Source organism: Gadus morhua, chromosome 11 (genome assembly GCF_902167405.1).
Source record: "Gadus morhua chromosome 11, gadMor3.0, whole genome shotgun sequence".
In the NCBI taxonomy this organism is placed as follows: Eukaryota; Metazoa; Chordata; class Actinopteri; order Gadiformes; family Gadidae; genus Gadus; species Gadus morhua.
Window position 1 is genome coordinate 14,559,143 of NC_044058.1, and position 16,680 is coordinate 14,575,822.

The 16,680-nt window shown below is 43.8% G+C and overlaps 2 protein-coding genes across 10 annotated transcripts in view; one reads left to right on the forward strand and one right to left on the reverse strand.

The window, feature by feature from the left end:
• The first annotated feature begins 463 nt into the window (after positions 1-463).
• sqlea (squalene epoxidase a) lies at positions 464-7,730 on the forward strand. Its single transcript, XM_030370309.1, has 11 exons — positions 464-946; positions 1,532-1,784; positions 2,153-2,330; positions 2,652-2,748; positions 2,877-2,990; positions 3,454-3,625; positions 4,122-4,217; positions 4,898-5,040; positions 5,832-5,928; positions 6,211-6,298; positions 6,508-7,730. The coding sequence occupies exons 1-11, from the start codon at positions 668-670 to the stop codon at positions 6,698-6,700; spliced, it is 1,710 nt and encodes a 569-aa protein (XP_030226169.1). The 5' UTR covers positions 464-667; the 3' UTR covers positions 6,701-7,730.
• Positions 7,731-9,170: 1,440 nt separating this feature from the next.
• oxr1a (oxidation resistance 1a) overlaps positions 9,171-16,680 on the reverse strand; it is a 133,630-nt gene continuing 126,120 nt past the window's right edge. For all 9 annotated transcript variants that reach the window (XM_030371033.1, XM_030371035.1, XM_030371028.1 and 6 more), the window contains 5 exons: positions 15,842-15,967; positions 14,241-14,393; positions 13,998-14,093; positions 11,763-11,836; positions 9,171-11,295 (listed from right to left, as the gene is read on the reverse strand). In XM_030371033.1, the coding sequence (XP_030226893.1) occupies positions 11,160-11,295; positions 11,763-11,836; positions 13,998-14,093; positions 14,241-14,393; positions 15,842-15,967 (585 nt within the window). In that variant the 3' untranslated portion in view covers positions 9,171-11,159. The remainder of the gene's footprint in view (positions 11,296-11,762; positions 11,837-13,997; positions 14,094-14,240; positions 14,394-15,841; positions 15,968-16,680) is intronic.

The following is a 16,680-nucleotide window of genomic DNA, read 5'->3' on the forward strand; positions in this document are numbered from 1 at the left end:
ATCGCACAGAACAGTGTTACATATCATGTATATTAGCCCTACATATACATTTTTTAATCGTTTTTTAGGTTTTCAAATGGACATAATACATAGATAATAAAAGATAAGACATCCTGTCGAACTGACAAAAGTATCATTTGCTAACATTAAATATAAGTAAGACACAAAGGCTAAACTTGTGAAGTTTTCATGTTACATCATGGCAAAGTGTTGTTTCACTGTATGAAACCTGCACTTTGACGGTGACGTCACATCATACTACTAGCCGGTCCGCCAGCTGTCCAATCAGTGGCCGGGGGTTTTCCCGCTGCCAATAGCGCCGTCCTATCCGAGGATAGCGTGAGCTCTGCTCACTAACACGTCGTCTGTAATTGGACGGTGAGTGTGTGGAGAAGGTGGGAGATACAAAGCATCAAATCCAAATTTGGCCGGCTTCCTAATTTGCATAATATATTCCATTGACTGTTCACAGGTTCCTAAATGATGCTGGTCCGAGCGAGGTTTGTTTGGGTCTGGCTCTGTGCACTGGGCAGGTCACACCAAAATCAAGGAATGATTCTTTAATATTGTTACTCACTACTGGATTTAGATAATCTTTTTTTAGTCTAGCAACCTTTACCTTGCATTTATACATTTTAATGTATCCAAAATAGTTGTTTTTGACACAATGTGGACCTTCCTGGGAATAGCGAGCTTTACTTACATTTACAAAAAATGCGGTGCTGTTCTCGATTATGCTCATAAAGAGCTTGCAATTGCCATAGCGCTATCTCTTTTTTTCGGACTTGTGCTACTATACACAAGGTATAATAAGAAGAAAACCCTCAGGTTGTCTCGGTTTCTAGACCTTCCGCTGGATTTTCTCTCTTCATTGCCACTGATAAGTAATTTTATCCCGAAATCATCAAAAGTGAAGGACAGTAATGAAGAGGTACCGTGTAAAAAGGTAAGAGACTTACCTTTTATCTTGAGCGAAGATCTTTTTTAATTTACAAAGTACGTTTGGTCTAACCATTGTTAATTTGCATGCCTACTATAGGTTTAGTCAAAGGTTTCTCATATTCAGTATCAACTCGACGCTTTATCCACTGCAATTTGCAGTTTGTAGCCTGTTTTTGTGTTATTTAGATATTACTACAAGTCGTATAAGCAGGTAAGGAGTCGGGCAGCTTGTTCTAGGATGGCCATATAAGGCATAAACCTACCCTAGCCTTTCAGATGGCAGTCAAAAACCATAACATTAAACATTCCCACTAGTCATCATTATGACTAGTATAATTAAAATAGAAAAAATAGTGTGTAATCCTATGGTTAAGTCATCCATGTATGTATTTAAGCTTTATTATAATTATTGATAATATTATCTGAGTTTAGTAGGCTACCTTCCTTTATTATTCTTCAACTGCTTGGTTATTAAAAAAATTAAGACTTGAATCATAGACTGTATAAAAAAACTTCAATATGCTTTCGTTTTATTTAGTAAAAATAAACTTTACAAATGTAATTAAAAATGTGATACCATTTTTTATAGAGCGGGCGTCGAAGAAAAGAGGCGACACCACAGACGCGCCGGGACCCAGACAGCGGGGCGTCCGCTGAGCCGGAGGAACCGGACATAGTGATCGTGGGAGCGGGGGTCCTAGGTTCCGCCATGGCGGCTGTGCTGGCCCGGGACGGCCGAAGCGTCACGGTGATCGAGAGGGACCTCCAGGAACCGGACCGGATAGTAGGAGAGCTGCTCCAGCCGGGGGGGCTCAAAGCTCTTCAGGAGCTGGGTCTGGAAGGTCAGTACTGGGGGGCTCTCAGAGGTCCTCTAAGTGGGAGTAACTCCTGGTCTGCTTGTTTACTTTTATTATTTTCGACTTTTAACTGACTAGTCGAAATGTTTTTCATTTTTTCGTTAAGGAAAATGTCAATACAAAAAACACCCGATGTTTAAAAATGCAAGTTGCCTTGGTTGGCAACGACAGTGCGGTGCTCTCCTAGCTTAAATAAAACATTACGGAACCCTTCATGCGTCACTTCGGTGTGAAATGAGAGCAGATCCGGCATGAATAATAAATAGATGACGGGAAACCAAACCCTTACCCTCGTGTCTCTCGGTTATGCCTCCTCAACCACCTCTTCCTCCTCCTCCTCCTCCCTGCTGTAGATACTGTGGAGGGTCTGGACGCCCATGTGGTGAAGGGTTACGTGATCCATGACCAGGAGACCAACACAGAGGTGGAGATCCCTTACCCCCAGCAGGATGAGAAGATCCTGTGTGGCAGGGCCTTCCACCACGGCCGCTTCATCATGGGCCTCCGGAGGGCTGCCCAGGCCGAGCCCAAGTGAGTGGAAACACACTGACAGCCCACACCCACTGGACCCCATGTAGAGGCCGACGTCGGCCCGCTGGTTAGGAGCTCAGCGTGGGAAAGGAGACAAAATAGCAGCAAAAATAAAGCCATTTTTTGGAATTCATTGTTATTAAACAGGGGCCGTTGGGAGCGCCACACTGTTTAACGTTTTGTGAACAAGGTAGTGGTAAAGTTTGTATTTTGTACAATAGTTAAGGTTAAGAAGATCAAAGACAATATTTTTTTCGATGCAAAAAAGACGAGGATTCAGCGAGCACACCGTTTGTAACCTTGACCTTTACTCCCCCCTAGCGTCACTTTCATCGAAGGCTCAGTCACCAGTCTGCAGGAGCACAACGGCGGGGTGACAGGGGTGCGCTACAAGGACAAGCTAACAGGAGAAACTATGGTAAGACTCAGGACGATGCGGCTCCATGCAACCCGCTGGTCATTACGGTTCAATCCTCCTGTTACATGTGAACTAACACTTAGGAGTGGATACATAACGTGGAGAACTGTTGGTGGTTTGCCTTCCAGGAAATCCATGCCGGGCTGACGGTGGTGGCTGATGGATGCTTCTCCAAATTCAGGAAAAGTCTTGTGTCAGGGAAGGCACAAATATCCTCCCATTTCGTGGGCTGCATCATGAAGGTACATGGTTCTTTAACTCTCCTGAGCGACTCCATCAGCCTCATGCAGGGATTCCTTGGCTCACTTTAATTGGACATCTTTTGAACAGCAAGCGCCCACCGTGACACGGCTATTAATACACCTGATTTTATTTTGACAAACTGAATTATATTCAATGCAGTCTGTTGGACTGTTGATTTAAATCCGAACTGTTTTTTCAACATTTGAGTCATTGTAGCTCGTTACAATCCCTGGAGTTTATTACTGTGGTGTAGACCGTAGAGAAATACAAAGCAGTTAATTGCGTGTATTATATGTGTATACATCAGGGCTAGGGTTAGGTTTAGGGTCGCGACCCGACCCCGGATAAGCGGATGATGATGACGATGAGCTATATGGTTATATTCTAATGAGGGACGTTACTAGTGTAAACAAAATCAGAGATCCTTTTTATCTAAAGGATCTATCTTCCCCTCCCCTCCAGGATTGTCCACAGTTCAAAGCCAACCATGCTGAGCTGGTCCTGGGCAACCCAAGCCCTGTCCTCATCTACCAGATATCGTCCAGTGACACCAGAGTGCTGGTGGACATCAGGGGAGAGATGCCCCGCAACCTCACAGAGTACATGGCTGAGCGCGTGTACCCAGGGTTACCAGGTAACCATGCCAACAGCTCCTCCTGAGATCGCACGAGGACCATCTGCTATGTGGTCACTCTTTAAGGAGATCAAGTCTTTGTCTTCAAGCAGTTTGAAAAAGATCTTGGTGGTTAAAAAGTATATTATGGAAGACGTTTTTAAATTCTTCTGTTCTAAAGGTAAAGTTGTGAGTGATACAATAGCACACGCCCAGAGATTTGGATGTTAAAATAGTGATACACACAGTATTGTGTAGTATCCAGGAAGTTGCAAAGGAAGCATTTGACATCACAACTTTATGAGAGGACATCGCATCACCAGCCTCTGCAAACCTTAATCTAGCACGTTGGCGGATCAATACATTTGTCTCCAAAACCAAAGACATTTTCCCCCCTGTGTGTGTATGTGCTCGGCAGGCACGCTAGAAAAATCCATCTACTAAGGCCAAGCTGAGTGAGTGAAATGATTTTCTGTATTGCTCTCTCTTTCTCTCTGTCTACATCACTCTTTCCCAGAGCACATAAAGGAGCCTTTCATGGGGGCCTTACAGAACGACCGCCTCAGGTCCATGCCTGCCAGCTTCCTCCCGCCCTCCCCGGTCAACAAGCCAGGTACTAAAGGGGCAACGCTGTATGAGTCTCTGACTCTTACCTTAAGCAGGGCTTCTCAGCCGGGGGTCCCGACCACATGTTGGGATCCCCAACATGCAGATAGGGTCTCAGGAGATTTCTCTCTTCAATCATACCGATCTTACATAACATAGGTTTTAGTTATTTGTATGGATTTCTATGTGTATATATATTATTTTTTTCAAAGTAAGGGGGTTAGGTTTTTCTTAAAGGTTTTCTTTCTTTCAAAACCTTCCTAACAAAATTAACATCTTTGGGAATCAATGTGCGCTGGTCAGTACGGTTTTTGTGGAAAAAATGACAGTCAATCACCAGCAAGAACCTTTCAAAATGTCTTATCACACGGACAGAACATGCTGTTGCTTACCTTTGTGGCAGGCATGTACACTGAATTACTCATAGGCTCAGAATCGGCACAACAAAGTTTTTTTTACAAATTATATTGGTAACGAATGTTTTAAGTGAAGCCAAGGGAGACGCTTACGATGGATTGATTCCCCGGACAGGTTCTTCCTTAAAATAAATCAATAGGATCAACATAAATACCCATGTTTGCCGTAAACATTTTCCACACATTATCCTCAATGTTGAAACCTAAGGGCAAATAAACACAAAGCGAAATCCCAGGTATTATATTGCAAGCATCTCTTTGTCCTCCTCAGGGGTCCTTCTGCTGGGCGACGCCTACAACATGAGACACCCGCTCACAGGGGGGGGGATGAGCGTGGCTCTCAATGATGTCCAGATCTGGAGGAGGAGTCTGCGGGACATCCCCGATCTCTATGACGACAGGGTCATGCTGCAGGTACAGGACACAACTCATTCAGTCGGCCGGGATGGCCTGAACGATGTTGTCATATTACCGTAGTGACCCGAATATAAGATGAACATTTTTTGAGAATTTCCCAAGATCAAATCTGTTTTTTATAAAGAAAGTCCTTTTACTTGAAAATCATGATAATTAAAACACTCTCGATCCAGGATTAAAACACTCCAGGATCCAGGATCCAAGAGTTTGTGTGGAACTTAAGCAATTTACAGTGACGGCAATTGGCTGTCAACTAACTTATGCCACTATTAAGTTGTGCGAGCACACATTAATCTCCTTGCTCGCAAACAAGGTCTACTTGTTTGCAAGTAGAGTAGAGACTAAACAAAAACACTTGCTCTCAGAAAAAGGTAACTGCTACAGCCCATCTCTTATGGGGAAAGGAAAGCAGCATAGAATCAGATGGAGTTGGTCAAATGAAAGTTATTTATTACCAGGAAGGAGTGAATGTATCTATTGACATTTAGAAATCTAGACTCTGAATATTAAACAACCCAACTTGTTCAGAAACATTTCGAGGAACAATTCCTGGCCTTAAATTCGGGTCAATAAGGTTTTCATTGCAATGTGGCTGCACGGCATTCCCTTGTCGCTGCCGGAATGTGGCACATCCCTGTTGTGTGGGAGCGAGAAGCAGCCCATCTAATTATGGGATGTACGTCGCATCAAATATGCCATGTCGCCATTCATCCCCTGGGCCCGTGGTGAGTGATGGCCGAACAACAAGTGATATAACACTGAACTCTTTTTTCGTTTATCCTCAATAGGCAAAGAAAAAATTCCACTGGGAACGCAAGTCATCACATTCCTTTGTGGTGAACGTGTTGGCCCAGGCGCTCTACGAGCTGTTTGCAGCAACCGACGGTCAGTATCTGCATATAGCCGGCGGGATCAACCCATCCAAGGGAATGATGGGTATCTAAGATGGTTGCTTTTATTTAATCTTTGTGCGTGGGGGATATGACACCTCATTCACTACCGGTGTCCAACAATAGTAGTGCAGCAGCCAATCAGGTGCCTTATTTGAAAAAACGATCTGGAAAAAATATTGTGAGATGATTATGTCAAAACAAGACCATGAATTTGGAGAACTGTTAATATTGAGCCTGATAAGAATAACTTCCTTGTTGGTTTTCTGTTTACTAGACTCTCTTCATGAGCTGAGGAAGGCTTGCTTCCAGTACTTCCAGCTTGGGGGCGAGTGTGTTGCTGGGCCTATTGGACTTCTATCTGTGTAAGCATCCAATAATACTGATGTGTTCATTCTTAAGTTTTCCTCTTCATAACCTCTTCTTCGTAGTCGCGCCCACTGCCATATTTTCCTCATAACAATGTTTCAAAGCACTATCAATGTCAAATATCGATATTCTGTGACTGAATACGATCAATGTCATTATCATTGTAAGGAACCTTCAATGTGTGAATCTTCTATGTTTTGACCAGGTTGTCTCCCAAGCCTCTAACCCTGATTGGCCACTTCTTCGCCGTAGCCATGTTTGCGATCTACGTCAACTTCAAGTCGGAGTCCTGGATCACCAAACCGCGGGCCCTGGTGAAGAGTGGAGTCATCCTGTACCGGGCCTGTACCGTTCTGTTTCCTCTCATCTACTCAGAATTCAAGTACCTGGTCTACTGACCAGAAAGTGCACACCCGACCATTCCCTCATGAATATTAATATTCATTCACCCAACTTGACTTCGCCACGTTATGACTGCACTGCTTTTTGGCAGATACTCATGCAAACACACAGCCTTTTTCTGTGTTCAATTGTGACGTCCAGTTAATTTATGGTTCTGCCTTCGCCGGTTATAGGTTTGTTTATGCTAAACAAATACTCAAGAAACTGAAGTTTGGGCAGACGTTTTCAAAATATCTGTCCTGCTAAATACAATGTTGAAAATGGGAGCCGCAATGTTACTGTCATTTTTGTAGCAATGCCTTTCATAGGCCTAATTGCACTTTGCTTTACAAAGCTACGTTGTATTGCAGTGCACTTAAGCTTGCACCTTAACTTGTGATGAATTCCCAAATTACACCTGCCAAATGTACCTTGTAGGGCATGGAATATTCAATTTTGAATTTTATCAAAATGCTAAACTTTAGGTAAAACCACTTTTGTGCTGTACTTTTTTATTGTATTGGATGTGATTATTTATAATCATTATTCATATTTTCTATCAATGATTGTCGGCAAGTGCTTTTCCACTCAGCCTTCCATTTTTTGAAAAGATACTTTTAATTGTTCAAGTGACATTTGGTTCATGTCAGCCTTTTGTGCATCTCTGCCTTTTCAGATGCATGTCTCTCAAATAATCGGCAAGATTGGTTGAGGGCATTAGATCTTAGGTTCTGATTGGTTGAGGGCATTAGATCTGAGGCTCTGATTGATTCAGGGCGATGGACCGGGGGTTCTGATTTGTTCAAGGTATAGCCGTGTGCAAGACTACAGGGGACAGTAAGGCATTTTGCTAACCCAGAGCTCAAGCTCTTAATTGTTTCCATTGGCTCTACAGTTCTGTACAGTATTTTTGTAATAAATTATCACTTGGTTCACTGCTTTTACCCATGACAACTGCTGGTGTCAAATTTACCTCTGATTTACAGATTTAATAATTTAATGTATCCCAGCGTTTGATATGAATAAACGTTCCTTTGGCAACAAGTGCTTCTGAGTGTGTGTGAAGTGTGGGTCTGGAGTTGCTGGACAGCAATGGTACCTTGTCATAATGATGTACTTGAGGACATTTAACAATGTCATGCTAATTGAACCACTGATCATAACCTCAGACCACGTGATATATGGTGTCCCAGTGTTGGTGTGCCTGCTGGTCATCGGCTCTGAAGACCTGGGTTCAAGTACCGTCATCCTCTCAATGGAAGCCTAATTTAACTTTCTAAGGTAATGATGTCTTGTTAATTGTAATGCCAATTATAACCTTCCACCAGCTCACAGCCAGTGTCCAGGTTGTGCACGAGAGAGTTTGTGTTGGCAATCAACTCTTGAGACATGGGTTCAAGTCCTGTGAGGGAGTCTGTGAATATTATTAACGTTGAAGACATTTTTTTTTTACTTTAACAACGTTGAATGATTTGTGACGTATCTAACCTCCCACCACATCACTACGAATGCCTTGTTATCCTGAGACCTTTCTACAGCCCCATTGAGACAGCAGCTATGATTTTGAATATCCAGCAGGTTTTTGGTCGATGACCTGGAGGACACTCGGGGACGCAGGAGATCAGAGATATAAGGGGAGGCCAATTGAGAGCTAGTAAGAAGTCCAGCAGCAGACGTGTTAGGGAGGCCATATTGAAACCAGTTACATACAGTTACAGTAGATAAATGTATGGGTCCCTTTTTCCAAGTCATGGGACGGTTAGATATTTGTTGACTTTGTTCTAAGAGGGGAAAACCTTGACTGAAATCCGGTTTCCATGGAGCCACTATCCAAGGACTTGGACCTTGGGGTCTAGAACCAATCAGCATGAGCTCAATCTGCTGTGCCATAAATTGGTTACATCTGCCATTCACATGAATTACCTCTCCATAATGTCATCATAATGTAAAGTTTCCATGGTGACCACTCTGAGGCCACGTCCCCAGAACTGATAACAGCCCTCCCTGCTGCGCCACAGACAGCAAACTAGCTCTAGTCTGTGATAATTATTGATATTGAGCGCATGTTTCTCGCTTTCCTTTTTACCTGTTCCAACCGTTGAATCGCTGAAGCTGCTTGACAGAGGCTCAAATCAGCTAAGAAATCGACTTGGGGAAATTCAGTGAATTATATTTTATATAATTCATACAAGTTCTAATAGATCTTGTATCTTAAAATGGAGGGGATAACACATGGTAATTGTCCCTGGACAAATGAGCATAGTATTGCTTATTTAAAATGCCCTACTATTGGGATGTGGTAGATAGCCTACTAAAATTAACTGCATATAAAATGCGCTCCCAAAAGAGGAAAAGGTACCCGTAGTTGGGTTTGGTTCCTTGTTACCAAGTGCACCAACTTAAAATAGATTTATACATTTATTCAGACATCGTCAGGTCCTTGTTTAACTCGAACAAGGACCAGCAATTAAACAAAACAGAAGTGTATTCCAGGTTACAACAATTTCAGCTTTATTGTTATTTATACATCACTGGATACATTGTACTCTTGTGAAATATCTGGAAAAACAAAAAAAGATCTGTATTGTGTGACTCTCCACGAGGACATACTGGTGTGGAAGACCAGGAAGGGTCTGGGGAGGAAATCTGCTCAGGACGATGGTTATGTACAAACTTCCCTTCAAAGAAGCATAATAGACTTACCGGAGACCACCGGAGGAACCAGGAGGCCCCACTCTCTCTCTCTCTCTCTCCCCACCCCCCGCCCAGGAACAACCCTCTGTTTAGACACACAGCGTTAGAGTACATCCCTATTGATATTGGGAGCAGCGAGCTTTCTACTAAAGTTGTAACATCGTTGTGATCAAATCAAATAATACAAAATAAAAAAGGGACTGTACAGCTACTACTAAGAATCTAAGAACCTGGCAATGACACTTTTCACCAGATTAAAGTGCTAGAAGCAACCCACCAATCCACACTTTATATATATATATAGCATATGTATTTATATATATATATTTATAGGAACAAATCTACTATTTTAACATTAATTTACAGGGTAATATACATTATATTCTAACAGCTGAAATATCAGCACAAATAGATCACTGTCACACTTAACAGCAATATATATATATGATTATATAAATCCATATATAATCATATATACCAATATATAATTGTCATATATGCATGTAAAACAGTTAGACCACGCCCCAGGCTTTTCAAATGATAACCAGAAAAGCAACGGTGTATCAAGACGTAGAAGCTATACAAGGTCCACTCCCGGGACAGAGCGGCTGCAGGCGGCGGCCAAAGTGCCGACAACCCGTGTTATTTGAGGTCACATGACAGTCATTTGCATATTCCACAGAAAGAAAGAAATCTATTGCAACACGTTACTGTCTACGAACAGTACACGCAGCTCCCCCCAATAAGCTGGACTCGTACACGTACACCCACTGGACACAACGTTACGACGATGGGCATTCGGAGTACAGCTGTGTGCTTTCTGAGATGGTGGTGGTGGTGGTGGTGGTTGGGGGGGGTGTGGACGTGAACGACAGGACTACAAATTCACAATACTCTATAGTCTAGCCTCTGAAGAATGAGCCCTCCCCTGGATGGAACGGCGGCCTCCCCATCTTCCCGTCCGATGCGTCCTTGTATTTGAAAGTGTTCCTGCTTGTGTTTGACCACAAACGTGACTGACTTTTTTTTTTTTTTTCGCCTCAGACAAGAAGTTACAAAGGGGGTTGGATTTCACCAGCTTATGCTTTTTTAATACGTCCTTCCCTGCCCTATATGCTTTTAGTTGTTTTTGTAAATGGGGTTCTCCCTATATCAAGGCTGACACACACAGTGAGTAATATTCTATTGACTCGACATAGGTTGTCGTTTTTTTTAAAAAGAGGTTAAGGGGGGATGGGAGGAGTTGGGGCTCCTTGAGGTTCTGTGTAGTCACCCACAGAATCCAGGTCGACGCAGGGTGCATGTCCCTGACCTGAGCCATGGCCACCACCGGTCGCACCGGGGAGCTGCTCAGACGGCCGCAAACGCCACCCCTCTTCATCTAGTCGTCTAGTTTTACCCTGATTTTCCCTGCTTTACACGCACGCACGCACACACACACGCACGCACGCACACCCCCCCCCCCCCGCTAGATGCTGCACAAGGCCGTAACAAGATACACACATTAGGTAAGTTTTCACAAAGAGGAAAAACAAATAGGTAACGTCGAGCTCCGTAAGTAACTTCAGGAGTAACGCGCCTCCGATAGGCTGGCCGGCCGCCCGGTGGGGGCCGGGGGGGCGGTCCAGTTAGTCCACATCTCGTCCGTGTACTTAGGAGGAAGTCTCCCTGTGAATTAGTCCTCCTTTATACCCCAAAAACTTGAATTTGAACCCTCCCTCTCTTTCTCCCCCTCTCTCTTTCTCTCTCTCTCCCTCTCCTCCCTCTAGCTTGGAGCGTGGTTTACTCAAAGGCCCAGATCTCTATTTCCTGCACGTAGAAATCCTCCTTTTTGGAGAGCATGGGGTTCCCGAAGGTTTTGCAGGAGTGGCTCCTGCCATGGTAGAGGTCTCCGTCCAGCCATAGACCAAACTCACCACTAGAGGGAGCAAGAAACACTCATTAAGTCACATCGCCCGAGCCAGGAACCAATAGCAGCAACAACAATTGGGAAAAGAATAAAACATTTTCTTGCCATTTTGAATTTATCAACTTGAGGGACCTTGAGATTTATATTGTACAACTGGTCTCCTCAACCTGTAATTAACTATTAAAGTCAAACAATGCAAGGCAAAATGCTTTCCAAATCATTAAATGGGCTGCCATTAGAGAGATAACAAATTAAATGGAAAGGGCCTTCAAAGCTGCCTTACACTTCATAAGAAGTTGAGTGAAAAGGTGTCCGGGATCCTTGATTCAAAAATCAAGGACACGATGCGCTGAAAGTCATACCTTATCATCAGATTCAATTAAGGCAAATGCTAATCTGCTTTATGTTGCCTTCTCTATAACTGCTTCCCGGCAGCCGTCTGATACGGGCCTAAGCAAGCTGCTCATACGCCTCACCTTCCTCCACCGAAGGCCAAGGAGTCCATGTCTCCTTTGATGAAGAACATGTTGTCACCTGTCCACTTAAACACCTGCACACGGGACAGAGCATTAGTAACGTATGAAAGAGCTCATGTCATGTGTGCATAACATGTGCGTCACTGTCCTTTTCCCACGGCAACACTTTTAAAGCTAGGGTAGGCAATTTATCTTATTAGCTTCTTTTGTCATATTTGTTGAAATTATCGACATAACCAAATAAAATGGTCCAAAACCAGACGAATCCTGCATCTCTGGCTGGCGCATGCCTTTAGCATCGATTGAACCGTCGTTCAATCATTTAATTTGGCCTGAATGAAACTATTGGATGGCCTACCCGTCTGTCTACATACCTACTCTGATACCTGCACACAGTCTGCCTGTGCACTCATTGATCATGACTGATTCTTCCACAAGGCTAGGCACATCTATTGCTAAAGCTAGCGAGCTAGTCAGATGTTTTTGGAGAGTTACCTCAGAGGGAGTTACCTCAGAGAAAATCAAGATTTCTCTGGCTGGTTTCCACCATACCCCAATTTCCCTACCCTAGCTATAGTTCAGTTGAGGGTAGACCATAGGACAATATGGCTTATTGTACAGACTTACAGTACTGATTATTTTGTTTCCCAAAGTCTCAAATTTCAACACCATATAAAGCAAAGTAATTAAGGTTTGGATTGAAACGTTATTTGGGAAGTAGAGCCAGATGAAACGCAATTAAATGGAGATAACAAGTTATTTGCAGGGGCTTGACAGCTCAGTGGCTCAGCTCAGGAGTTCTAACTCACGACTACATATACTAAGCGTGTTCATTCCCCAATTATGCTCAGCATACATGTAGGCCTCCAATAGCAAGGTGCCCAAGTCCTGAAGGGCTTGTCCCTGATACCTTTGCGGTGGTAAGCAACAACGGCTTCGTCTCGGCCACATCACAACCCTGTTGTACATTATTTTCCAACAACAGTACACCTGGAGCGGTTTAATTTACTTAAACCACAGTTATAGTGCCAATGATCAGACATTAGTTATTTTAATCTATAATATTATTGTTTTTTTACTGATTTACTGAAATGTACGATTCTTCTGCGGTGCTTTCGGGATATTATTTTAACATTGGCAAGTAAAAACCTGGTTGCTAATTCTGTTTGAACGTGGTTGTTAAAGTTTGAATTGCATTGATTTAGAACTGTTAAAAGGCAGATTCGTCCCGTTATGGCAAAATAATGCACACACCCGTGGAACGTTATTGATCCCTATCGGGATGAAGTACTTAACAATACTGTGGTGTAATTCAATGGAACTAACTTGAATAAATGACAAAGAAATGATAAGTATAATAACATGTCATAATAAACAGTGGACCATGTTGATAGTGGACCATGTTGCAGAGAAAATTGAGAAATTACTTAAGGAGGCTTGATTGTCAGGATTTTTTCAGTAAGATTAACTAAAACATGCTGGTTGGGATGCATGGTCTCAGACACTACTGGCCTATTAGTGGTCACAGAAACAAAGGAAACATTTTTACTCATCGCAAATCTGGCTTCCCCCCGCCCCCCCCCCCACCCCATCTCTACTCCCCACACCCCTTAACAGGCTGGACGGGAGAACTCTCCAAGTCCCTCCATGATTAGGCACATTTTTATACTGTAAATGGATATTCAGAGTGTTTTCCCTGGCCGTGTGAGGTCTACGGTCTGGGAGCAGTCTGCTCATTCTCCTCCATTAGCAGCAAAGCAAGCCTATGAAGCCCCTTGAGTCTGTAGATGTGATTAAGGACTTTATAAATAAACTTGTGTAGACAACACAAATAATAAACACTATGCATTATGAAAGAGTCTGACAGCTGATGTCTAACTCTGCATAATTGTTGATATTAATTGGTTAAAAGTTACACGTTTTCTGAGAAGATTTTAAACAAAGAAAGTGAAAATGGTATCTTAGATACAGGGGATCCACCCTTATCACACATAGAACGTCTCACGGGACAAGAGGTTGTTCCAATCATAGACAGATGCGTCAATGACACGGAGACGCAACATGAAGCGCGCTGCAGGGAATTTAGTTTGATGATATACACTTAAAAAAAAGTTTGAAAGGGGACATTTTCGTTCAAATTAGTCTCATTCCAAAGACAACGTTTCAAACACCTTCGCCCGACTGGGGGAAATCAAAGCACAGAAAACGCCACCTTAAAAGTATTGTACCACATACCTCAAACTCTGGGTTGAAGGAGAACAGGAAGGTCTCCCCGGTGCCGTAGAAGCCGTCGCTCACCTTGAACGGCTCGGAGGCCAGCGCGCCAAACACCTGGGGCAGGAAACAACAGAGAGCAAACACGCTCAACACGGACATCGACATCAACAGCAGGTGTCCTTTTCTCCTGCTGAACCCAAAGCCCATGGTACGCCCCATAGCCTGCCCTCAGCCCAGCAGCAGCACACCGGGCACCCTCACCTGTCCATCGCTGTCCTTGATGACCATGAGGACGGGCGTGTCCTGGCCCTGCATGGCCCGGTACAGGGACTTGATGCTCATGCCGTGCTTGGACGTGCCGAACGCAAGCGTCCACGGGTAGCCGATGGTCCGTGGGGGCAGGTTCCTGGCCAACTGCGGGACGAGAAACACTTATGGTTGAGTGTTGTACTTGAACCATACCTTGCAAGTGTACAGCCTGAAGGCACAATAAAGCCACACACAGCTTCACCAGACCTGGGTTGTGTTCTTCTAGGTGCGGCCAGCAGAACTCCAGACGAAGACCAGTCAATGCTCAGCGCAACAACATTCACAGCACAATGAGCGATTCATTGAACAACATTTAAGAAAAGAAGGAAGGAAGCAGGAAGGTAGGGGCAGTCAAGAGGGCCAAATAAAAAACGGGTTTAAAAATGAAATAAAAAGGCCAAAGCCATCAGTGCTCAATTACGTCCGCAGTGACCTTTTAACACGGGCGCCTTTTAAAGGGGAGTAACGGGGCCCTGTGCACGGAGAGCCGCCTCTCAGGAGAAACAAAGGGTGCAGCGCTCCCTGGGAGACACAGCCTTTTCCTACCGCTGGCAGACAGACGGATTAAAAGGGCAGGAGGGCGCGTGGGGAGATAGCACGGAGCCAGCCATAAAGCCCACTGGAGCCGTATGAGGGGCACACCAGAGCACGTGCTAAAGTAGATTCTCAGAGTACGGACACCCTTGCCTAAGAACACCGTATGAAACATTGAGTTTCAGGGCAGAACAAGGCCCGTATAAAGCAGCACTGCGTGTTCATTGTTTTTATCCCAGTTGTTTATGGCTGCGGATAAATTCCTGGCATTCTTTACACATGACTTTCTGCCTTTTCTGCAGCCTCAGCATACCCTCCACTAGGTAGAGCAGCATCAGCTATGTCATTAGACTGGGGGCAGAGAGAGAGCGAGATTGTGGAAAAAGCTGAAAGCACAGGCTCATGACCCAATGAGCACCTTACTTGCACCAGCATTGAGCTGTGCCAGGCCGGTCTAGAGCCAGGTCCATTCCTCACAGTGATTTAAGGACGTAGCATATTGCCTATCTACCCGTCAATACACCAAAAGGGACTCAGTTTGACAACTATATGTTGGCCTTGCTGATACGTTTATGTTTTTTATTAAATCTATAACAACAGGCTAGAAGCTTTCTCCAGTTCAACATTTACATTATACTCTATTGTCTCCAATTTCCAAGTGCCTGAAAAAACATACACTATGCAAAAAAAATTGATTTCAGGCTACCTCTATTCTAAATATTGACAAAACGCTGCACAAAGCTGCAGAGTCGGAGCAATTAGTCTAGATGACAAGCTTTAAAGTTTGCGTCTACGTGACGGCATGCTTTTGAGAGTAAATTTTTTGGCTTTTTTTTTTTGCATTTTGTACCTTTTGAGCTAAGCCAAACACCTCTACATCTAGCTCCAACTACTACATACCTCGCGCTGATTGATGTACAAAACCTGTTGAATAACTCCTCATCTCCAATCCCAGGCTCTAAACAACGCCGAGCTGCATGTGAGGGCAGGTGTGAAGGGGTTGACACAAGGGGCCATACCTTTTCTATCTGCTCGGCCTCCAGCAGGTCGCTAGGTTCACTGAGGTTGGGCTTGAAGGTCTCTGGCTCCAGCTCCGTTTTGATGGACGTGCCATGGTGTGTTTTGGCCTCCTCCTTGGTGGTAATCTGCCATGGGGAACCAATATCAGTCAGAGGAGTCAAGGACAGCCGGGCACCAGACCTCAGAGAGGACGATTGGATCGGAAGAACCTTCCGAAGGAAATTCTTACAGAGCGAGAAGTATTCTATCTTTTATCTTTGGCAATCTGCCCAATCCAAAGATTGTCAAAATAAGAAAGACATTCAGTTTCCAGAATAAAACTCAATTAGGTAGTTAAAATGTTGGTTTATTTAAGATTAAAATAAAAACGATTTAATTTCAGAAGTAGATGCTGGAGAAACTGAGGAAAACCATGAACAATGACCTTTTACAAAAGAATAATCAAAAGATTAAGGTTGGCGGAGATACCCTGTGGCTGAAATTAGAAATGAGCTTGAAACCGCACCCTTAACAGGAGCAATGATTTGTAAACAGCAGATGAAGGTGACAGTGACAGGTCTAGTGCAGGGAGAACATTCACCACATGGTGCATCTAGCTTGCCCAGGGAATCCAAGGCTCCATCCTTTACTTTTTAATAATCTTTTATTTTTTTCAGTTCGTTCTTTGTTCTTCCCAAGAGCATAGGAAGCAGCTTTTGTCTGCTCCACGGCCACTAGGAAATCCTAGAATTTGAATGATATCTTTCTTTCCCCTTGCCCAACGCCAGATGACTAGGTCTGGCTTGGCAGAAGCAAGGGAGTGGCCAGTCCTGTGTCTGGCAAGGGGAACAAATGCAAA